At 38.5% G+C, this 23600-nt stretch overlaps 1 protein-coding gene across 2 annotated transcripts; it reads left to right on the plus strand.

Moving 5' to 3' along the window:
* Positions 1 to 60: 60 nt before the first annotated feature.
* Positions 61 to 18207, plus strand: LOC146470016 (prosaposin-like). Of its 2 annotated transcripts, none has more exons than XM_085122114.1 (13): positions 61 to 206; positions 4663 to 4793; positions 5590 to 5658; positions 6538 to 6597; positions 8389 to 8448; positions 10494 to 10718; positions 13315 to 13377; positions 14312 to 14429; positions 15226 to 15332; positions 16200 to 16262; positions 17011 to 17088; positions 17292 to 17399; positions 17812 to 18207. In XM_085122114.1, the coding sequence occupies exons 1-13, from the start codon at positions 164 to 166 to the stop codon at positions 17845 to 17847; spliced, it is 1161 nt and encodes a 386-aa protein (XP_084978240.1). In that variant the 5' UTR covers positions 61 to 163; the 3' UTR covers positions 17848 to 18207. The 2 variants fall into 2 exon arrangements, with proteins under 2 accessions (XP_084978240.1, XP_084978239.1); XM_085122113.1 differs by lacking the exon at positions 61 to 206 and adding an exon at positions 2045 to 2194.
* The last annotated feature ends 5393 nt before the right edge of the window (positions 18208 to 23600 follow it).

Below are 23600 nucleotides of genomic sequence, written 5' to 3' on the forward strand. Positions count from 1 at the left end.
AATGATGAACCCATGATATTCTGAAAGCTGTTTATTGGCGGAGGTCGAGTGCAGCTTGTCACAAATTTCGTGAGACCGTGACTCTCACACATTTTTCCGCGGAAGGTAAATTTTCTACTCTCTAATCGGCTTTGCGGAGATTGTTCAAGGACAGAGAGGGAAAATGTCGTTTGGATTTGTAGTTTTTCTTCTCTTTGCTGTTACAGGTAGGTTTATGATCACTAAAAAGCGAAGTTAAGATTTAAAAGTCGGCTAAATCTTTCCGCCAAGCGATGATGTGAAATTGCAAGTTCCTTCATTTTTTCAATGTTTCAAAGGCCTTATCATGCCATTCAAACAAATGAGAGATTTTGCTCTCCGTGATATATGTTACTCACAATCAACAGGCTTAGGATAAGCGGATGAATTACTGACTTGACTTTTTACATTCATTGGGGTAATTACAATAGGCCAGCCCGCAGCATGGGGAGGGGCAGGGGGGAGGGGGCTTGAGGCTTGAGTCTTGAACTCTGATGCTGCAAGTGCCTTTCCGCAACCTTCAATAATTAATTTACTACAGTACCTGTCAGTTTTCTTCGCTAACAGTTTGTTTTTACGTACAACAACAACAACAACAAAGGCAACAAGCCGTGAAAGCTGTTGAAATAAACTACTTGTTTTCTGACATCCCCTCATTGATAGCAATATAAAAGCCCTTAGTTTATAACATGTTAGTGTTTGGGCGTTGTCCGTAAAGCCACACAAATATGTCCCTCAAGAGCCACAGAAAACATATGGAAATTATCCTGCAGTTGGATTCTTACTGCCCCATTCCAAATTTAAAAAAGAGAAAGAAAACTTTGTTGCCGTTGTTAACATCCTACCTCAAATATGAACTGAATTAGGAAATTTTACGTGGTAGTTCGCATAAAAGAAACGACAAAGAAATGACCGAAAAATCGATGCAGGTGCAAAGTTATTGTTTGCTTACTAAATCTACTGGTTTTTTTTTTTTTTTTTTTTTTGACGTTCTCGTTGCATTTTAAACACCCAATCGGTCTGGGTTTTTCTTTTTTTCGGCGACGGGAGGGAGTAGTTTTGTTTGACCAATTTGCTCGGCTCCAGCGCCAGTTGTTGTAGCTTGCTACGGGCAGGCCTGTCCAATCAATAGGTTTTAACCGCTGGATAAAGTTATCCGCTTTTTGAACAACTGGGGCCTGAAGTTTGATCATTGCTCACTTCGGTTATTTTTGGAAGCAAGTAGTCGTGATTTTATCCAGATTGTATCAGATTCAAAGTCCAGTCATTCTTCGGCTTGTCATGCGCAAAAAGGAAGCGCTTTGGGGTCGGAATGACTCAAGTGGCTCATACATGCGCATTAAATACATGTACGTGACAGGCTTTTGGATTTGTCCGCACATTTTCGCCCCATTCCCGTTAGGAATAGCCTGTGAACAGGCTCCCAAGTGGGGTCTTTTCGCCCTAGACCCCCACTTGGGAGCCTGTTCACAGGCTAGTTAGGAAGGCCTGCTACTCAGGTTACCGTGATGCCTGGTGTGGTACCTGAGACGCTGATTTCTGCAGAAGATCTTGTCTATATACGGTAGTCATAATTCTCCAGTACACCAAGTGGGAGTCATGCAAGTCCATAATTTTAGAGCCTGACGACGGTACGAAAAATAAGAACCTACTGACAGTCGTCACTTGCAATAATAGGCAAGTAAATTGTACTTCGAACTTTCCCAGAAAAAACAGGGAATTACTTTAAAGGTCATGGAAGGTGACTTTTCCAAGAACGCTGGTTTCTAGCTCTATTTCATAGAGCTACATTTAGATCAGAGAGTATTTTCGTGAGTAAAAAGGTCAAAGTACATATAAACAGCCTAATGCAATCAAAGATCGATCTAAACTACTTCGTACCGTCTAGACAAAAAGAGGAAAACGGGGCTTATATGTGGTCAAAAATTATTTTTTGACGTTTTACGGGGGTGCGGTAGTGGGCGGTTACCATCGCATGATGCGCACGTGATACTTTGAGAGCTGCTGATTGGTGGAAGTCATGTTTGTTGTCTGGTCGCATCCCGTGACTCTCACGCTTTTCCGGCGGACTATAAAATTTTGCATAAAATTCTTCCTCGACACTTTTCTGCTGCTGGACTGAACCGTGAAAGAATGGCGTTTACATTTGCAGTTTTTCTAATTTTTGCTGCTTCAGGTAGGTTTTTGCTCAGACTAATCGAATAGCTAAAAAGTAATTTTAAATCTTTCTCTTCTTGAATTTGTGAGATCTCAAGTTCTTTTCCGTTTTGTCAATTCTGTCAAGCTTTGTTGTACGATTCAAACAAAGGGATATGACTAGGAGTTGCTCTTTACATGGTATTAGCCACAGCAAATAACTAAGCAAATAAGGTAGATTTAAAGAAAACTGAAGAACTAACTGTATGAAACTTTATGCGTCGCAAAAGTTTAAAACGCCTGCTTCGGGCTCAAGGAAGTTCAAGATCGACACAACAAGCGCAGTCAAGCTTACATGAACTTTCCAAACAACAACGAACCGTAGCAGCATCGAGATGAGCCACACCTGAATGGTCTAACATTGAATTCTGGAAGTATTCTGTGCTGTGTTAACTTTTTTAATACACGAGTGAGCCGCGAGGGGCCGTATTTTCGCAGCTGCAGGGTCTTGCATTGTTCAATCTTTCGCGATGTTTGAACGCCATCTTGTTGTCACAGGACACCCAGTGGAATATTGTGCACTATTGCAACGAAAAGCGTAGCATAGTTTTTATGTGTGCGAGCTAAGATGTAGGACAGTTTTATGACGAATAGCTGACATATGGTGTAAGTATAAGATTTAGTAAGTTCTAAAAGCTATAGATGCTTACATGTGTAATGGGGAATTTGACAGAGATTCAAGCACATGTTACATGGAAAATGTTATCTTTTTCACGTTTCTAGTTCTACAATTTACATCTCTTAGGGAGGCTAAAAGTTACAGCTCAGGTTAAGATTTTTACTGAGCTGCTGCAAACTGCTACTAGAGTAGTACTGATAATCATATACAAGACTGTTGACTATTAATCAGTGGAGCCTTTTATAAAAAGAAAAGTGAAATTGGTAAAAAGCTGTTATTGATCTTGAATCAAACTTGGCTCATTACTCATGCTTCCTCATAGCTGAATAACTTGAATTCTTTCACTTCAGTGATACAGGAAGAAACTACAATGTAGTTGTACACAATGATCAACTCCCATACATAAAAAGTAGTTGAGTGCTTGAAATCAGAGAGAGTGGGCCAGGATTTTGGTGAAAACTGTGGCTTCCATCTTTTATCTTACTTTGTAATCAATTGTACTTTAGCCAACATCAAGTGATCACAAATAATGAAATATACATGTAATTTATACTCCTATTTCACTTTCGTCAACTGAAGGCTTCAGGATATTTTTTGTTCAGACACTTGGGAGACCCAATAACAAATGGCAAATAGTTGAGCTGTGGCAAATGACAAAGACTAGTCGGCAAATAGTGACAAATAAAAATTTTGTGAATAGTAGTGAATACATGTAGCTCTGGTTAGAAACACAAATAGTGATGAATATTGGCGAAGGGTCACAGTAGTTCCTGGTATGTCTTTTTCCTACCAAATGTAGCCAGCATTTAATATTGGCTAATTTTTGGTCTTGTTAATTTTTTTTAAACAGTCAGTGTTTTGGCCCTTTGTTTAATTAACTTCCTGGAGAATGGGATAATTAAAAAAAAAAAACAGACGCAACTACATTTTTTTAACAACAACAACTTTTTTACAAATTCAGATGATATAAGGGGCTTGTCCTGCAAATCGGCACAAAGCTAGTTGAACCGGCACAAGACGAGCATGAGAACATAATGGAAAAAAATTACAAACTATAAATTACAAACATGCTGGAAAACGGAAAAACTTAACTTTGCATAATAACGCAGATTTATGGAATGCTTCAGTTTTTGTGACATGGGGAACTGAAGAATATCACATTCATCCCACTGCACTTTATAACAATAATTTATTATTAAGTGTTTTTTGTTTTGTTTTTTTTGTTGTTGTTTTTTTTTTTACTGTTCATCAGTAGCAGTGTTTTTGTCATTACTTGTCACTAGTTAGTCCAGCAATTTTGTTAGAAGCTGGAACCCAGGTACTAGGACCCAGTTACTCTGATCATGGTACATGTCTTTAGCAAGATTTAAAGCCAGTCTAAACAAGGCAAATTACTGAGTGGTGCCCATCTATTCACCATTAAGAATCATCCTACCCTAAATTTATGAAAACCCTGCACTACAATCCATGGTGTTTTTTACAAGTTTTGTGGTGAAATTACACAACTACCCATAGTCCCAAAAAGAATCTTGGAAACTTATTTCCCCTGCCCCCTACACAATGTTAAAGTTGATAAAATGTACAAGATTTTCACGCCATGTCTGACTCCTGACTCTCAACATTGTTTAGGGGGAGGGGGAAAAGAATTTTTATGTCTTTAAGTAAAAATCAAAAGGCCAACTTAGTGTCCTGAAAGTTCTGGCCAGGATCGTAGTTACAACTCAGGTTATCACTATTTAGCAATATATGTCAATTTCACCCACTAAATATAATGTAGATGTAGATGTTTCAATATCATCCATATTTTGATGTTTATCTTGATCTTACAGTCAGCGCAACCCCCTTGGGACAAGAAAAGTGTTCCTGGGGTCCGTCCTACTGGTGTGAGAGCTATAAACAAGCTGTAGAATGCAAAGCATTGGAACATTGTCGCACTAAAGTCTGGGCTCTGAAAAATGAGGTGATGTTTTATAAGTAATGTGATGCACTGGACTTTTAAGTTTAGTGTGTTGCACCTGTGGACAATATATGACATACAATTTTTTTTAAACAAGGTTCACTAATTAATTCTGGTCCACTGTATTTTGTTTGAGTGGATGACTTAACTAAAACTAGAGTTGAAAGTTTAAACATTCAAATTTATACAAGACATTGTGGGTTCACAACAAGCCGCTCAGCTTCACGTAATTTAAGATTTAAAGCTAAGCCGCCAGCAGTGAACCAACAACGTCGTCTTGTTTATAATTAAGGGTTGTATAATAATTTTTTCAGTTACTCAATTACCAATTGAAGATGTTTCACTTTATTATTGGATCCATGTCACACCCAAATAACTGCAGGCAGTATAGATTCCAGATTTAACAAGTTTAGAAAAACGCAAGACAACTTTAACAAGCCCTGTTTTGTTATGACTCATGCCCGGCCTGTGCCATCTTCAGTTTATAATTGTTTATATAAGCAGGTTACAAAGGCATTGAAATAATAATCGCATGCTGAGGCAACAGTAGAGAAAACTGTAAAACCATTACAAGATGTTGAGCACTGACTGATACCAATATTCCTTTACAAAGTGTCTAACACAGAAAACATGTACCATGACAGAATGTCTGGATTCGAATAGATGAAGTCAATGAACTTTTTATATGGTTTATTAAGAGATCCTTTTTAAAGGGCCAGTTTTTTCACTCGAAACCTTATAACTAACAAGGAGCGTACACTATACTAACTTAAGTATTTTTCATTGGAACCACTTTCAGGCTGCTTGCGAGATTTGTGAACTGGTTGTTCCTAAAATCAAAGATTACCTGTCCAAGAATTCAACCCAGGTACAGTAAGTTGCATGTGTGTTCAGCTACCAATAATTGCTATTCTTTAATCAAATTCTTGGTTTTCACGTGACGTCACCAAATTCTAGAATTCAAAGCCAGGAAGCCTACAAAATTTTTACCTTCATTCAAGGAAAGATTACCTAAAAATATGTCTTTTCATAATTTCTTAGCTTGATATCGTACTTCCTTTTGAAAATAGAACAGTTTCAATTTCCGAGTTTTCATTGTGCGTGACATCAGGAGGACGGCCGTGACAGAGCTGTTCTGTATCTTAAAAATGCCTCTTCGGGTGATTTTCAGCATTCTAAACAATTTAAGTTTGAGGAGAAATATTTATCTAAACATTCGAAAATTCACAAGGGAAAACAAACCTCTTTTCTGGGAAAAGTGAACTTCAGATGTTTCAGAGGGGCACAAACATGGCGTCTCCATACTAAGCTCTCTAAATTTGTGTGGGACATTTTGTCAGATAACTCAAGTACGGAATACCACGCAGACCTGACACTTGGACAGATTCCGTATTTATTTATCATCTATAACCTGTCAATTTCATGACTTCATTCATGGAATGGTTTTGATTTTTTTTTTGATGGCGCGACAGTGAAAATCCGGCAATAGTTGTTCCATTGCTTATGACTCTGTGCTGGCCAAAGTACATTTAGGCCACTTTCCAATCAATTTTTTTTGTAACATTTACTCAAAGTTGAAAGTCGTATGTCAAAGTACATACACAGAGCTTCTTGAGTTTGAATAGAAGTTGTGATTCCTTGAGTATAAGGGCAGGTACATGTACAGGTTAATACATGTAACAGATCAATGATAATTTCTTAGAATCCATGGTACCATTTGTTGATGTGGTTACTTTTACTGTTGCAGACGGAAGTCATAACCGCGCTTGAGGGAGCCTGCAACGCGCTTGGACAATTTGCTCAAATGGTAATCATGCAAGTATATAATTATGTAACACAGCATGTATAATACAAATGGCATGGTTAGTTTTGATTCCAGCCACAATTTTCTTTTTCTTTCTTTTCTGGGATAGCCATACACTAATTATTAGTGTATGGCTATCCCACAGCCTTTTACCTTTAGGTAACTACTGTATATGTTGTGGTTTAATTTTTTATTAATTTTTGAAGCAGTTTAATTTTTATTTTCCTTTGTACAGAACTCATTACCATATTCTACGACAAAGGGAAATAAAAATCAAACTGGTTTTAATTGACAATTTTTAAACCAAAAATAAATTTGAACCACAACTTGTACACCGCTTTTTAAAGCCCCAGTGTTCTATCAGGCTTTCATTACTGGGTAATCATTCATTCATTATTTTTCTTGAAGTAGAACATCACAGTACAGTGGAACCTCTCCTTTTTGATACCTCTATAATATACCTGCCAACTTTTTCCGAGTCAAACAAGCGAGAGTTTTGTCTCGTCAGGAGCGGGATTTTCTGAAAACGTCTGAGCCACTTCCGAAGATTTCCAACGATTTTCCAAAGACTTCCGAATGTGGCCGAAAATGTCCGAAGATTTCCAACGACCTTTGAACACTTCCTATTCAAACAGATTGTAGACATTTGAAAGCTTTTGTGATTGTTATAAAGAGCAAAGAAATAATACATAACAAATCTGAAATGAAATGAAGGTTTTTTAGAACAACTCATCCAGATTTGTGAGTCAGGCGTGAGAAATTGGCCTTGATGAGTGAGATCGATTCTTTAATCATCAGGCGTGAGACTCGCGCATGACGCGTGAGAGTTGGCAGGTATACTATAATATGGACGCCTCTCTATTACAGACAGTTCACTTGGTCCCCGAGAGCCCAAAATCCAAATAAAGCCTACTTCCCTAAAACGGACACCTCTATAATGCGGACACTTATTCCTGCCCCCTTGGTGTGCATAATAAAGAGGTTCAACTGTATTGTATTGTAAACTCTGTTTCAGTTCAGTGGAGGTACCCAATGAAGGGGTGTCATATTGAGTCCCATTTGGTGTTTATTTAACTCTTTCTCTACTGGCTGTTTGGGAACAAAAGTACCCAAGATCACGGTATTGAATGTATTTTTCAAGGCAAAATGGTGCAAGATTTAAAATGAACCTTATAGTACCAAATAGTGATAACTCCTAGTTAAACAACAAAACACCTTTGAAGAGAATTACCTTCATGTGCAAAGAATGATTCTCTCTTATAATAGAGCTTTGTTTTCTTTAAAAATAGTGCCAAAATGTTATCGCCGCAGTATTACTGTACAGTGCAATGACATTGTTGATGTCCTTATCTCAAAGTCAAGTTTATACTTGTCCTACATGTAAGGGCATCGTAATTGGCATCAAACTTCTCAGGCTGTCACTTTGGCAAGCAATAAGATCAAAGAATCTTGAAGAGATTTCTTCTCAAACATTGCAACTTACTCCTAAGAAATGTGTGGGGTGTTTCCTTTTCCTACTTTCAGTATATTCTTCTTCATTCACATCCCTAATACAGTACTAGTGGTCATCTTGGTCACCTCAAACCATAATACTTTTACATGCAAAAAGTTTTTTTGCCATAAGTGTAATGTAGAGTACATTAATGTAGGCCAACAATGGATTTAACAGCATTGCCAGCTTCTGGCCATTGGTTTTTATAGCTTTTCTTAACTTTTGTGTATGGATGAAAGGGTTTAAATCATCTATGCACACACAAACACTGTTAGAGCTTCTTTTATGTTGTTGCTTTATAGTGCAAATCCCTTGTGGATCAGTATGAACCAGTGATCATGAACAACCTTGAGGAATTTCTGGTGAGTGCACTGTTCGAATGTCAGTGTTTTGAGTGTAGCATACTGTAACAGTTGAAACTCTGTAAAGTAATTTAGGAAGTATTTCAGCCTGTGTAATGTCTAGGGTTGTAGCTCTCCACTTAACAGAAACCTGCTTTATATGGAACTCAGGGAGTAGCGTGGGCGATTCTAACAGGAATCAAAATTAATATTGAGAGTAAAGTCAGGTTTTGAGTGAATCAATTCTCAGTTCTTGACTCCATTTTCAGTACTCGATTGCCATGAAAAAGGCTATCAATTTAGTGTTGCCTGGCACATTTACTAAGTTTATACAGATCCTCAGTCTTGGCAGATAACATTTAATTAGCACTCCCAGAAATCTTGCATAATTCGAGCTGATAAACCTAAACAAATGCCACAGAGTGTCCCACGGAGCTACAATTGTACGTGGGAACTGTAGCATACACATTGTCATGCATATTGAAACCTAATCCTAACAAACAGTAAGAAAATCTCCATTCAGTATATTTGAGGATTTCTCCTCACCATCATGAGCGGTCACTCCACATTTTGATCAGAAGGGAAGATAAAGAAGCAAAACTACAAAGGCTTTTATCAACACAACAGACACACAGCAGGAGTCGCTTAGCCTGGTCTGTCAACCTCAAATTATAATCTTGCATAAGGACCATCGTGTTGGTCATCACAGAAAATTCATCATGCTTTGTGAGTTAATGCGCTCGATCTGACTTTTAAAGACTATTACTTCCATCAAAAGTGAGTTTTTGACGGGCCTGTGCAATTTCCGCTGGCAGCATCTGTGCTCTCTTTCATTCTCAAATCGAACAAAATCGAGTTTGGAGAGACAATTTCCAGCAAACTACGAAATTCTTCGCCTTTTCATTTCGGCAAAATATATCCAAGTACTCAATAATCATTCACTGAAACGTCGCCTTTGAATCGAGCGCACAGAACAGTAACGGAAAGGCCATCTTATCTTCGTCCTCCTCTTTTTCTTGAGCTGCTGGACGCCAGTATGATCTGCATCGGGTCGAATGATTGCAACAACTTCCATTTTGCCTGAATCGCCTGACTCTTTCAGATATCTGTTGGAAAAGTCTCGGTTAAGGACATTGCTTCATCATTGTCCGACATTTTTTGGGGGGGAAACCTTGAACACGAAAATTTTCGCGATAAAAATATTGGGTGATTCTATGTAACAACAAGGCGAGATGTGTTGTAAACAAATCTCTGAGGCATTTGCTACGTCATCAAATGCTAAACTAGTTCCCAGTGCCCAGGACACTATATTTTTCATTTTGGGCTAATTTGTATGACTAAAATAGCACCTTATTGTTTTTTCTAGTGCATTTCTTTTATAATTTCGTAATTAAGACATGGTAAACTTCAAAAAATGCGAAAAAAATTTACTTCATAGGCACTTTAAACTCATCATCAGTAGGTAATTGCTATGTGTAGGTAACTGAAAACTTGCTCGAACTATCTGCAATCCAGGTTGAATGTACTGGGTATCCATGGCAACCATCAGGCACCCTCGTGTTAAAATCATTGAAAACAACATAACTAATGGTGCATTCGATTGACCCTCTTCCGGAATAGGAAAACGTCATACAACGATGATAAGAAATCCCTTATAAGAGGTTTTAGGAGTTACTAGAGTACGAAACGGTTCTTAAATTGTCATGTGTCAGCAAAAATTTGACGAAATGCCTTCCCAGTGTTAATGTAACAGCTATTCTGCTTATTCTTATTTCAGATTACGGTTCATCGATTACGGTTAGCCGAATGCAACCTAATAAGTCTTCCATAAAACATACTTGCCAATAGTAAAACATGGAAAAGGCAGAGCAGTACCTTTATATTTTATGAGCACCATTGACAAAACACAGCAACACTAAATGATCTGATATCATCAGTACAGCTCGGTAAAGTGACAACTGGGTTCCTTCAAAACTGCTGGGCCACCCCTAATGATTTGGTTCATGGAAGATAACCCTAATTCAGTCTTGCCCCATCTAAAATTTTATGCTTTTTTCTGTTATCAGTCCAATCCTCAGCAAGTATGCACTCTTCTGGGTCTGTGTCAAACAAAGCAAAGCAACAAAGTTGCTGCCAAGCTTATCTTGAGCTCACTGCCTTTGAAGCAGCTCCATCTTGCTGCAAGACCAGCTGTCCTCAAATCCAAGCCTTACAGGGCTTCTCCCCAATGTGTTCTCTGTGAATTTGTCATGGATAAACTGAAAACTGCGCTGACCAAACCTTCAACAGAGGTAGGTATCAAACAAAGAAAAATACGGAAAATGTAAAGATCAACTTGCTGAAAATTTATGTCTTCAGGATTAATAGACTTGCAAACCTCCACATTGGTATGCACATTAGTAAGCTATGTGAAATGGTTGTTGGTTCTTGTGTTTAGGATTAAATAAGATCTTTAAGAGTGGCTGCCTGTAAGAATCGAGAACTGCATTTCAGCAACCACTTGGTCGAATTCCTGATATTTCGTCTGAAGATATCCTTGGATTAACTATTTTCAGAAATCGTATTTTAAAGTTCCAAGGTATTTTATTTTTGGAGAAAATTGCAAGAATTTGAAATGCGGCTTAGGTGCGGTCACGGGCCAATGAAAACCGCGAAAATTTAGGTCAAAGGACGAAGCCCCATTCACGGTGTAAAATAACCCAATGAACTTGAAACTTTACACAAACCTAGACCAACCATCTCACAAGAGAATTAATACAATAAACATTCCAAACTCGCTGGCTGCTATCTAAAGCATGCAAATTTGTGTACGCTACTCAAAATGGCGTTGAAACTAATGCCTATTTTCATTAAAATAAAAGTGTTTCTGGTATGTTATTTTTGCCGAAATTAAATCTCATATCTCGAAAGACGAAGAAAAGAACTTTATTTGCTCCAAGTTTCAAGCTCTGATTCAAACTCTTTCCCGCACAAGGAAGATTGAATATGCGTGCGATATTTGCGGCTTGCAATTCATGTCACGAATTATGAGATCAGAACCGATTTACAAACACTTGACATCTGGAGCCCGTAAATGTTTCCAAACGTCACATGTTGGGCCCTAAAACTTATCAGTTTGACTGAAGACAGCCATTTAATGGTTTTTGATCCCAGATTTCTTTCCTATTCTGCTCTAAAATAATAGATTTATTCCAGTCAATTAGCCTACTAAACATGTGCAACAAATTTGCATACCATTTCGATGTCGCAGGAAAAAGTAGTGCAAATCAAACTTTACAGCTCCATTCTCTTCTTAAATGAAGCAGTCGATCAGTAAAATGGAGAAAAACGTGTGACTTTGTTCCTGCCGTGTCATTTTGAATGTTCGTTTTTAGCAGTGACGGTTCAAATCAGTAAGCCACTGTGACAAAACAACTGTAACTTGATATTCACTTCGCTGATGTGGGTAACGCGCATGTCATCCTGGCGAGGCTTTTCGGTATTGAATCCTGCGTGTACAGGGCGCTTTTATAAACTGTAAATAGTGAAAAGTACTACTTGTGGGCCAAGTTACGACTACCCTGTTGATGAAAACCTTGTCAAGGTAGAAGACTACAAGAGATGCAAGAGCCCATCTTGCCAGCTTTCTTTTTTTTTTTCCGCGAAATAAAATTCAAGTTTTAGTGTCATTTCGATTTTAAACTTACAGTTATAAAGCCCTTGGAACGTCGAGTTTTTCGCGAAAAAAAAAGCAACATCCATAACCACCATCCCCACAATTAAAAATATGAAATCTGTATATTTGAGGGCATAGTAGTGAATTCCCCACTGACCACCAACCCGAAGTCCCCCTCCCCCTAGCTATCAGCATCAATAATATTGTGGTTATTGTTTACTTTCCTAGACTGTTTTCTCGCTGCTTCTGCCAGTTTCTTTCAACTCCGTGAAAAAATAATAACATGAAATCTGAATTGAAAAACTGAATAGGCGAAATTCGGACTTCACCCGTTTGTGCTAGTATAATAAGGTAGTTATGGTCCTCATGCGCTTGCGCCAGTAATAAGTTCGTTTTTGTGGCCATCGCCAGACAGAAAAAGGCTGGCAAGATTCGTGACATGAATTGCGAGCCGCAAGTATCGCACACACATTCAATCTTCCTTGTGTGGGAAAGAGTTTGAATCAGAGCTTGAAACTTGGAGCAAATAAAGTTCTTTTCTTCGTCTTTTGAGATATGAGATTTAATTTAGGGAAAATTACATACCAGAAACATTTTTATTTCAATGAAAATAGGCATTAGTTTCAAGGCCATTTTGAGTAGCGTACACAAATTTGCATGCTCTAGATAGCAGCCAGCGAGTTTGGACTGTTTATTGTATTAATTCTCTTGTGAGATGGTTGGTCTAGGTTTGTGTAAAGTTTCAAGTTCATTGGGTTATTTTACACCGTGAATGGGGCTTCGTCCTTTGACCTAAATTTTCGCGGTTTTCATTGGCCCGTGACCGCACCTAAGCCGCATTTCAAACTCTTGCAATTTTCTCCAAAAATAAAATACCTTGGAACTTTAAAATATGATTTCCGAAAATAGTTAATCCAAGGATATCTTCAGACGAAATATCAGGAATTCGACTAAGTGGTAGCTGAAATGCAGTTCTCGATTCTTACAGGCAGCCGCTCTTAAATCTTCATCTTTGCCATCCAACCCACACCACCAACCAATATACATGTAATGGGAACATTTTTAACTTCATGAAGAATTTCTTGTTGTGGTACTCATTCTGACTATAAAATGACAATTGGACAATGTTGTGCTTATCAAAAAGGAAATCTGGAAAATGTAATGAAAATCGTACCCAGTACAGGGTCTTTATTTTAATATTAGTTCATTTGATATTAATTTTTCATCTACAGAAAGAAATTGAACAGGCACTGGAACAGGTATGCAGCCACCTGCCATCATCAGTGGCAAATGAGGTATGGATGTTTTTTGTTTCTACACTACTCTTCCCCATCTCTTCCTCTACTAGTAAGATGCAAAGCCAGTAGGGTCAGAACATACTATACCAGTCATGTCAATATTACAAGCATTTTCAGTGTCGTCTGCATGGCATGTACATGCAGCTGTATCTTTCAGTGTGATGTCTTTCAACATGCAGTGTACAATAAGTTAAGGCCCACTAGTCACAAATGTGGGCACAGTTATGTCTTAATGATTGAACTTGAATTGTTGTGATGACAGATTTAATTATCTGAGGTCTCTGAGGTGGGGAACATTTTATAAGTCAATCCATCAACAATGAATTGTTTTTTTTTTGTTGTTGTTGTTGTTTTGCAATATATCAAACTGGCCTTATTCCTCCAGAAGTCACTTACAAGAGCTAATCAATAATAAATAATTGTGTTTAATTCATTTTAATAGTTCCATAAATTGGGAGCTGTGCAAGAACACCTTCCTTCTTTAGCCATTAATTTTTTGAAGTCATTAGTTTGGCTTTTTGTTTCTCCTGTCAATAGCCAGAAAAAATTGTCAGTGTGACAGTTTGTTAGAGTATTCTAGAGCCCTGTTTGCATAGTATGACATACGTGGTAATTGAACCAGGGATAAAAGAATGATCCCTACCCCTTCTTAGACCTTTATGCTCTGTGTCCTAAGGACATATTACCCTATCCCAGCATAAATGATCAAAGCATGCAGTAAGTACATGTGCAGTCAATTCCTGTTACAACAGAAACCCTCAGGACAAAAATTTGGTGTTCAAAATAGCAAGAGTCCTTAAGTCCAGGAGTTGTTTTATGTAATTCCTTTGAGCTTGGACCTCAACCCCTCTCCATGTTAAAAACGGGTGTTCAAAATAGCAAGCTGTCCACAGAGCGGGGCTTGACTGGATATATTCTATTTTCTGCATAGTGTAAAGACTTTGTGGACCAGTACACAGCTGCCATCTTTGATATTCTTGCTCAAGAACTGGATCCAGCAGTAGTTTGTGCAACTCTCGGACTTTGTGCTTCTGAGGAGCACCGTAAAGGTATGGAGTTAACAGGTTAAATTGGCCAATGTTGTTTTCACATGCAAGGACTGTTCATATTATATACTTTTTTAGTTGTTATCCATTGGTCTCTGACAGTGGCATCAAAGCATGAGGACATATCACATGAAAACATTGACCTCATTTGGTATCAAAAAAGGCCATGATGTAAAGGCCATGATGTAAACAACTTCAGCTTTAACTTTTTATTGTTAATGTTTGCAAATTTTACAAAGTTGATCCAGTAAGTAATACTGAGTCAAATTTTTTTTCCTTTGTTCTGTTCTTGTTTGCTAACATTTAGTGATGTACTGTAGATCTCCCCTTATAATCCCTGGGCTTGGATTTCCAATTAGTTCAAGGACTTTTATATGGAAGCGAATAGTCCATTGGGTTTGGCTTGACCATAAAAGAACATCTTGAAAAAACTGAGCTGACAACTCAGATCACTAACCCTGACATGTCTATGGACTTGTTCTGGAAATATGATTTTAGCACAGGAGAAATTTTGTGGTATTACATTCAACTGTAACCTGATCTTGTTCCTGTAAAAGTTTTTTTATTCTTGAAGTTAGTAAAATTTGGAGCCAAATGATGTTAACTTTGTGGTCGCGTTGACTGCTCTGCAATCTTGGTACAATTTGATCAGCCAACTACAAAACCCACAAGGAACATTTTGCAAGGTGTAACGTCTGTCAGCTTGTAGGGACATAAGGGTAATAAATTTTTTAAACAAAAGATAAAGCAGATTTGAAGTGCCTTTGAGTGAACTAGACTTTTTTTTTTCATTTTGTAGCCATGGAGAAGCCAGTTACTCTTGTTGTGGGAAGCAATGAGACATGTGAAATCTGTGAAACTGTCATGACATACTTGAAGAACTTGCTAGCTGATAATGCCACCAAGGTAAACATGATGTATAAAGTTTGCACTTTCCAGAACCTGAAAGAATTTTTATAAAGTTTATGCAGATGTAATCAATGCTGTGCAGCTAAAGATTTCCAAACAAATTCACATTATTTTACAAACCCCTTTGTGCAGAGGATATCTTACAGGTGGTTATGTTGTTTGCATAATTGCACCCTAAGCAATTTGAACAATTTTATATACAGTCGACTCCTGATAACTCGAACCCTCACTAACTCGAACCAATTTCCTTTCCCTTCAGGTCATCTTCTACATAATTTTACCCTCGATAACTCGAACTCCTGATGACTCAAACCTTTTTCAATTTCCCTTGAAGGTTCGAGTTATCGGGAGTCGACTGTATAAGACTATCGTACATTGTATGTGAGTTGTTTTTTTTTTTTTATGTGCCTTGACATTGAAATTTCTCCAGATAAGCTCTATTTTGGCACAGAGACTGGTTATCATGAAGGAAACTTACTTGCTTACTTATGTTTTTGAGCAAAATGCTAAATATTTAAAATAAACAAGAATTAGCTATTGATTTCCTTTAAAAGTTATGCAAGCAATGCAAGCAACACAAAAGAGGAACCCAACACTTGATGGAATTCTTTTATGTATGAAACTGAAGCATTCTCGGAACGTCATACACAAAAATCTTGCATAAAAGCCTTCATTTAGTCTTGGACGATACTTGACCACGAAGGATCCATCTGCAGGCAAAGTTTCTTTAGGGGTTTTAGTTTTAAGAGTTTTCATCATCCTATTGTTGTGGTATTAGTTTCACCTTGTAAGTTGCTTGCAATGGATGAATTTGTGGATGAATTTTAACTGTCTTGACGTGGTTATTGTCTTTGTTTTATCCAGCAAGAGATCTTAAGTCTTCTGGAACAAATTTGCAACTACCTGCCATCTCAGGTAGCATCAGAGGTAAAGTGAATTCAGCATCTTGATTATTGGAGTTATTACAACTGTGTTTATTTAAATCCTTACTTAATTTATAATAGCAGTATATTCATTTCCAGAAAATACTTCATAAAGCACCCATAGTGATGGGTCCAAAGTTTTTATTTTCCTCAAAAAAAAATTAAATAAAAACAGATCTAAAGAAAACCTCTATGCCCCAACAATCTTATCAGACCATCTTCACCCATGCTCATGAAAGCAATGCAAATAGAAGAAAATCCTCAGACATTTACAGTTCACGGTTACGTCAAAACAAGTCACTTACAAAAGTTTGAGTTTCTGCCATCCACATGGATATATTTTCCTGAGTTTGCATTTTCAAGAGTATGTGTTGGCTAAGTGAAGTTCCACAGGTTAACTTGCTGCGGTCTGGATGCCGTGAGATCGAATACAGTTTACTTATCCATGATTATTACTAGTTTTTTTCACTGTGGGAATTGTCATTTCCAATGCTTACACATAGTCGTGTCCAGTGGCAGATTTATGGGTGAGACCTGGCGCGCCCCAGCGGCACCAAGATATTTCATTTCAAAGAAGAACAAGTGGAGTGTTCTAAGAGTGCATGGGGCCCCCAAATAAATGTACCTGAGGGTCTGGATCCACCACCTTGTCAATTTATTGTTAAAGTTTGCCTTTTCAAACCAGACTGCATCCACATTGAAGGCTTCCAAGTCTGGTACTAACAAAAGATGTTTGTGTCTTTCTCTGTTAGTGCAACGCCATTATCTCTGAGTATGGTCCAGCTATTCTGGATTTGATTGCCGGCACTGATCCTCACACACTCTGTCAGGTAATAATGTTGTTTTTGCCCTGATCTATAATCCAGTTTTAATTTACAGTTGGCTGAACCTGAAGAACAGGAGCTCTTAAATGTGGCCTTCTACTAAATTATGTATTGGGTAGTAAATGCTGAATAAGAAGAGATTGCCAAATCAATACTTGTCGTTTTGATTCACTTTCTTCTAAATGTGACCACTGTTAATTTTTCCATAGGAAATTGGTCTCTGTGACGCCGCTCTCTTGAAGAAACATGAGGGTGACTTTTGCTTCCTGGGTGCATCCTTCTGGTGTGCCAACAAACGCAATGCAGAAAAGTGTGGTGTAAGTATCCCCTCCTTCTGCCACCCTCCTTCCGCCAACACGCAGAACTCTTTATTGTGAGCAACAAGTCGACTTCTTAAAGCGCGAAACATGAGCCACGAGCAGTGGAGTTCGGCCTGACTGGACTCCATGAAAATGACCTTTAAGAATATTTCCTTCCCCATTTGTGTAGTTTGGCCTTATACCACTTGCATTGTCCAATCATTGTAAGCCAGGTTGTTGTGATCATTTGGTTTATTTGTTTCAAGCTCCCCCCAGCCGTATTCTTTTTGTAGCACAAACACCAACATGCAGTGCTTTTCATTCTCCCGCTCCCTCCCCACCCCCTCGCTTTAGTGCTCATCAAATCCCCCATCAAATTATTGGTGTTTGCCAAAGTTAACTGATGTTTTGGTATCAATTTTTTCTACAGGTTATGAAGTACTGCACAGATCATGTTTGGAAATAAGTCCTTAATTTCCAAGGAGAAAGCCTTTTGCTTACATTTTTTTTATTATTAAGACGTAAACTGCTGATGACATGGTTGAAAACCCTAAGTAAATAGGTTTGTTTTTGTTTTTTGGTAACTAAATTGTAGCTGTTATAAAACCTTACAGAGCCTGGCTTAGTCTATACAAATGCGACTGTCAATACAGCAAAAAAAAAAGTTTAAAATACTTCTCTTTTATTAGCACTGATGTTTGATGTTTGATGTTTGATGCACTGAGGTAGCACAAGGAATTTATTTGTTTTGTTTTGTATTTTTTCTTTTTTGATATAATTCGGTAAGCGCTTGCACACATTAATTAAAGGACAAGAAAACCCCCCACCTTTGTGTCAGTTGTGTAATGGTTGTTAACTAACTTTAAATAAGGAGCAGTTTAATAGAACCTGTCAAATTTTCCCTCTGTAGCTGATTATTTTGTCGCTGTGATCAACAGTAATTAAGGGAATGTCAGTTTTTATAGCAAGTTTGTTAATTGGTCAGCTTGCAAATCAATCAAAATTGAAGGAGCGTGGGTCCAAATGAGGATGGTGTGTCTGTGAGGATTCTCCCGCTGTAAAGCGCCCCCACCCCTACCCCCTAGAATAAATACGTGCGCACCCCTCAGCAACAACGTGACACTTATTCGAAGCACTTGTACATTAAACCGGCGTTTATTCGAGGAGTATCGAGGTAAAATACACAAGGGTGTGGCTCAAAAGAGAGTAACGTTTTCAGCCGCAGATATCCCAACACTTATAAACGAAAACTTTTAACAACTTGTATAACGCCAACGCAGAACTTGAAAGCAGAATTTTAGGGGAACGACAATCAGAGCAGTCTTTACATTTTACCAATTTTGCGTTAAAAGGTTCTGAGACACCAGTTCCTGTGTCGTCCTCTTTTTTCGTTTCCGCCCGTGAGGCCTGCTAAATGCAGCTCAATGCTGGTGCCTGGCTTGCAAAGAGTGTACCTTGACCAACCCCGGAACGTCGTCGTCGTGTGAAGCGGAATTTAGGCGGCCAATTCACCTATTGACAAAACCAAACGTTAGTTTTCCCTTCCTCCACCAAAGCAGCAAAAACGTATTCTTTAGAAAGTAACCCCTCTATCAATTTTCTCTTCCTCGTTGTCCTCCACTGTTCAGTTTGAGATATTATCTGGCTAATGGATTTAGAGAATTATCCTGGAGAAAGCACAAGGGTTTTATCTTTTTGGCGTGTTTTCCGTTGTTCACGGAGCCTTGAAGAACTACTGTCTTCACGTTTGAAAAGACGACTAATGTAAAATCACCCGTTAATACAAATGGGGTTTTCAGTATTGAGAAAGCAAACTGGAGGTATAAATAGTTGTTCTGAAATCGAATTAAAGGTTGAAAGGGTGCGGCCCTTCTATACAGTTGGATGTGGGTTAAGTTTGTCATTGGTTCTCGTCCCTGGCCAGAGAACGGGTTCACCAGTTTTCCGCTCGCCCGAAAACCAACATAAGGGCGATGTCTACTAATAGAGTGGTATTTTTGCGCAGTTTATGACTATGCAGGAAAAGCAAATCTCAGCTCAACAATAACGATACAAAAGCTTTAAAATACATCATAATGTATGAAATTGTTTTCGGAACTGAAGCTTAATTACCTCTGAAAAAGGGCGGGGTGGACTTCAATAACCCATATCAAAAATACTTTTGTTCTTGGGCCATCGCGGCAGCTTGATCAAAAATATCAGAGTAATACAAACAGCGGTGATAAACATAAACTTGCGCATTTTATATAACTTGACGTTTCGTATGCTAGTCAACATACATTTTGAAAAGTGACCGTTAAAATGTTTTACAACCATATATATATAATAGTGGTAAGGGGTCTGGAACCGAGAATCTTCAGCTTCTCACCGCTGACGTTGACATTAAAAGCTGGCTTTAGTTCTTGGATAAACAAAGTTTCCTTGATTTAACAGTGATAATCACTTTTGCTGGACGCTAAAATATCAAAATGATCCCACTTGATATTGTGTCCGGTGGTTTTTACATGGTCAGCAATGGCTGACGTGCTGTCATTTTTAGCGAGGGTCTTGAAGTGTTCAGTTTTCCTGTCATGAAGTCGTCTCTTTTTTTTTTCAGTACAATCATTACAGTACCAGCAACCGGCTTTGTAAATGATTCTAGACTGTTGTTAAAAACAACTAATTATGGTTTTTTTCTTCCTAGTATTTAACAATTATTCCACGAGCGCGCGTTGGATATGAGATGATAGATAGCCAACGAGGCGCGTAGCGCCGAGTTGGCTATAATCATCTCATATCCAACAAGCGCAAGTGGAATAATTGTTTTATTAAAAACAACCGAGAAATATTGCTGGATCTTACTGATTTCGCTGTGCAAGAACGACCAGAAGGCAATTTAATGGTCGCCATTTCTCGGCCATGGTATAATTGCTCATATACCATGGCCGCTAAGCCAATCAAATCCCTCGAATTGCATTATACAATGATGCAGTTTTTAATAAAAGGCGATAACCCCTTAATATTTTCTCCCCGGTGTTGTAAGAACAATTTTATGTTACAAACCAGGTTCTTTGTAAAATATTTGAACAATTTTGACCAAAATATAGCAAAATCGCCGTGACAGTGTTCAGGTGAATATTCCAGCACCAGTGTGTTAAATATTCATATTTTTATGGTATTTTTTGGAGACATATATAAACTTGGGAAGATGGCATGTGACGAGACGCGGGCATGCATCGAAAAATCGCGCGAATGGATGAAAATTTGTCGAAACCCGCACGTGTGAAGAGTTTTCAGTTGTATGCAGGCTTGTCGGTTTTTGTACCACGCAGTACATACAGATCAATGTTTCGCTTTTGTGCTTCACTTTCCTTGATCTATCGAAATAAAGTGACACATAAGTTACCTCATAATATGATAGTTTTCATTAACTTGTTACCATCCTCGATCCATTTGACTGATTTGAGAACAGGGAATCCACTGAGAAAGGTTGCCGTTTCTATAGTTTTGTCTGCTTACATCGCGGGGCAGGAAGCCTTTGACTCTAATTTTCGCAACTAACGAGACTGGCGATAGAACTAATGTGGCATTTCTCTGTCGCAGGACATCAGGTTGCTTCAAATTCGAGCCACAAACTTAATTAACTTGTTGCATTTCAGTTTCGTCGGTGATCTTAGAAAACCGCAAGGTTTAAAACCGAAAGTGCAGCCCTTCGCCGATTCTTGCAAACGAGCAGCCTATCAAGGATTCGTTAGACTGTAATTGAAATGCTTAAGACATTATTTAGTTTAATAATTACGTGGGTGCGAATATTGAGTTACAAAACTACTTTTTAATGAAACTTCTACAGTAAACGATCGGTTCGGCGTTTTTAACCGATTTGTGTTGCTTCCATATACGAACTTCAGTTGCGGACTAGTGAATCCTTGTAAGGCGGGGGCTCTCGGTCCCGACAAAGTTGAAAACGTTCCAGCTGGAATTAACCCTTTAACCCCAAATATCAAATTCTCCTATCTTGTCCCCATACTTTTTCTTAAGAAGTACTGGGGAGAAGTTATTAAAATATCAAGAAAACGTACCTTGGGTGATCATATCTTTAATTCTCATGACCTCAGGGGTTAAATAAGCATTGATATTACAAGGAGAATTTTGATGCTGATCAGGGTTAGGGCTTTAAGGGTTAAAAAAATCCCCTGATCTCGACCCTCGGGGCCTTATTTTCTAAGCAATTAAGGAAGCCCCCTCAGCCCCTCCCTCCCCTAAATTTGTCCCGACTTTTTTAAACTTTTTTTTAATTTTATTTTAAATAATATTTGCACACGACATTTGCTCTAAGAGCAACTAAGTGCTCATCGAGAGAGCGTACGTCGGATTAACTAACACGCATAAACACAAGGCAGAGACGGACTAATTAACAGGGCTAACACGAGTACAAGTTGAAAAAAAAACTACAATGCTAAACTAAGAAAAACGAGATGAATGGGAAATAAATGACTGAACTTGCTCGAATAAACGACCATTCGACTGAAATTGCAAATCCGGAGAACCAAACAGAAAACATTCAATCTTTTTCTTGTCTGAAGCCAGAAGGGAGAGTACAAAAAATAGGTGCGTTGCACTGAGGGAAAACCCGTCCCACTTTTTCCCCTCCATATAATAAGTTTTCACTGAATTTCCCATCGCGTCTTGTATTTTGGGTGATAGTTCCAAGGACAGTCCCCTACAAAAGTGATTTGCTATCGCTTATTTAGAGGCAGCAACTCTAAAATGCGGACTTTTTGCTATTCTCATCCCAGCACCCCTTTACTGCGCAATGCGAAAAAATAGGAAAGAAAGACATACGGGAAGAAAAAAAAATAAGGAAGGAAGGAATTCATGTGAAGGAAGGAAGGAAGGAAGGAAGGAAGGAAGGAAGGAAGGAAGGAAAAAAAGAAGGAAGGAAGGAAGGAAAAAAAAGAAGGAAGGAAGGACGGAAGGAATTCGTGCGACGGAAGGAAGGAAGGAAGGAAGGAAGGAAAGAAGGAAGGAAAGAAGGAAGGAAGCAAGGAAAGAAGGAAGGAGGGAAGGAAAGAAGGAAGCAAGGAAAGAAGGAAGGAAGCAAGGAAAGAAGGAAGGAAAGAAGGAAGGAAGCAAGGAAAGAAGGAAGGAAGGAAGGAAGAAAGAAAGAAAAAAAGAAAGAAAGAAAGAAAGAAAGAAAGAAAGAAAGAAAGAAAGAAAGGAAGGAAGGAAGGAAGAAAGAAAGAAAGAAAGAAAGAAAGAAAGAAAGAAAGAAAGAAAGAAAGAAAGGAAGGAAGGAAGGAAGGAAGGAAGCAAGGAAAGAAGGAAGGAGGGAAGGAAAGAAGGAAGGAAGGAAAGAAGGAAGGAAGGAAGGAAGGGAGAAAGGAAGGAATGAAGGACGGAAGGAAGGAAGGAAGAACGGAAGGAAGGAAGGAAGGAAGGAAGGAAGGAATCTGAAGGAAGGAAGGAAGGAAGGAATCTAAAGGAAGGAAGGAAGGAAGGAAGGAAGGAAGGAAGGAAGGAAGGAAGGAAGGAAGGAAGGAAGGAAGGAAGGAAGGAAGGAAGGAAGAACGGAAGAAAGCATCACTAGCCCCAACATCAATGGAAGCAATAACTTTTCCCAATATCTCTAGCCTTGAGCTCACTAATTTATTTGAACTTTTGTGGGAACTGGCCTTAAAATGGTTTTTACTGGCAAATGTTAATATTTAAGTGGATCGTGAAACTCGCAATTTGTTGTCGTCCAACTCTATCCTTCTCTCCCAAATCAAAGTTGAATGTCCATGCTGATCACTACGAGGAGAGGGATTAAACAGACCGTGACACAGAAGAGGAACTTCTGTAATCAATTGTCCACGACTTTATTTCACTGCTGCACACAGACCGCTTGTGCTTTTCTGCATTTGCATAAAAATTAATGTGCTCCCTACTTAAATATGCGTATACAATAGGTGCTAATTAGCACATGCTAATATGTTACATCCCCTTCTTTTTAAAAAAAAAATGTTAATTGAAACGAAAACAAACAAAACAAAAACATTCATTCGAATAGGGTTAACTGTCTAGTGATCGTATATCATACTATTAATCACTACTAAAACAAGAGTCACTGGAGGTTAAGTCTTTCTGGTGCCCGGACTTCACGTCCCGAGCGAGATTTCCTTGGAGCCCCCCTCGGTTTCTGCTAAGGTGGAACATTGTGGATTGGCGCTTGAGGGTCGTCAATTGCTTGGGTTGTTTGCT

Source organism: Pavona decussata, unplaced genomic scaffold (assembly GCF_977016875.1).
Source record: "Pavona decussata unplaced genomic scaffold, jaPavDecu1.1 SCAFFOLD_114, whole genome shotgun sequence".
Lineage (NCBI taxonomy): Eukaryota > Metazoa > Cnidaria > Anthozoa > Scleractinia > Agariciidae > Pavona > Pavona decussata.

Excerpts from the sequence above, each read along its gene's own strand:
- LOC146470016 (XM_085122114.1), top strand. The coding sequence starts at position 164 with ATGTCGTTTGGATTTGTAGTTTTTCTTCTCTTTGCTGTTACAG. Across the intron at positions 5,659-6,537 it reads TGTCCAAGAATTCAACCCAG|ACGGAAGTCATAACCGCGCT; the intron begins GTACAGTAAGTT and ends TTACTGTTGCAG. Across the intron at positions 14,430-15,225 it reads TTCTGAGGAGCACCGTAAAG|CCATGGAGAAGCCAGTTACT; the intron begins GTATGGAGTTAA and ends TTCATTTTGTAG.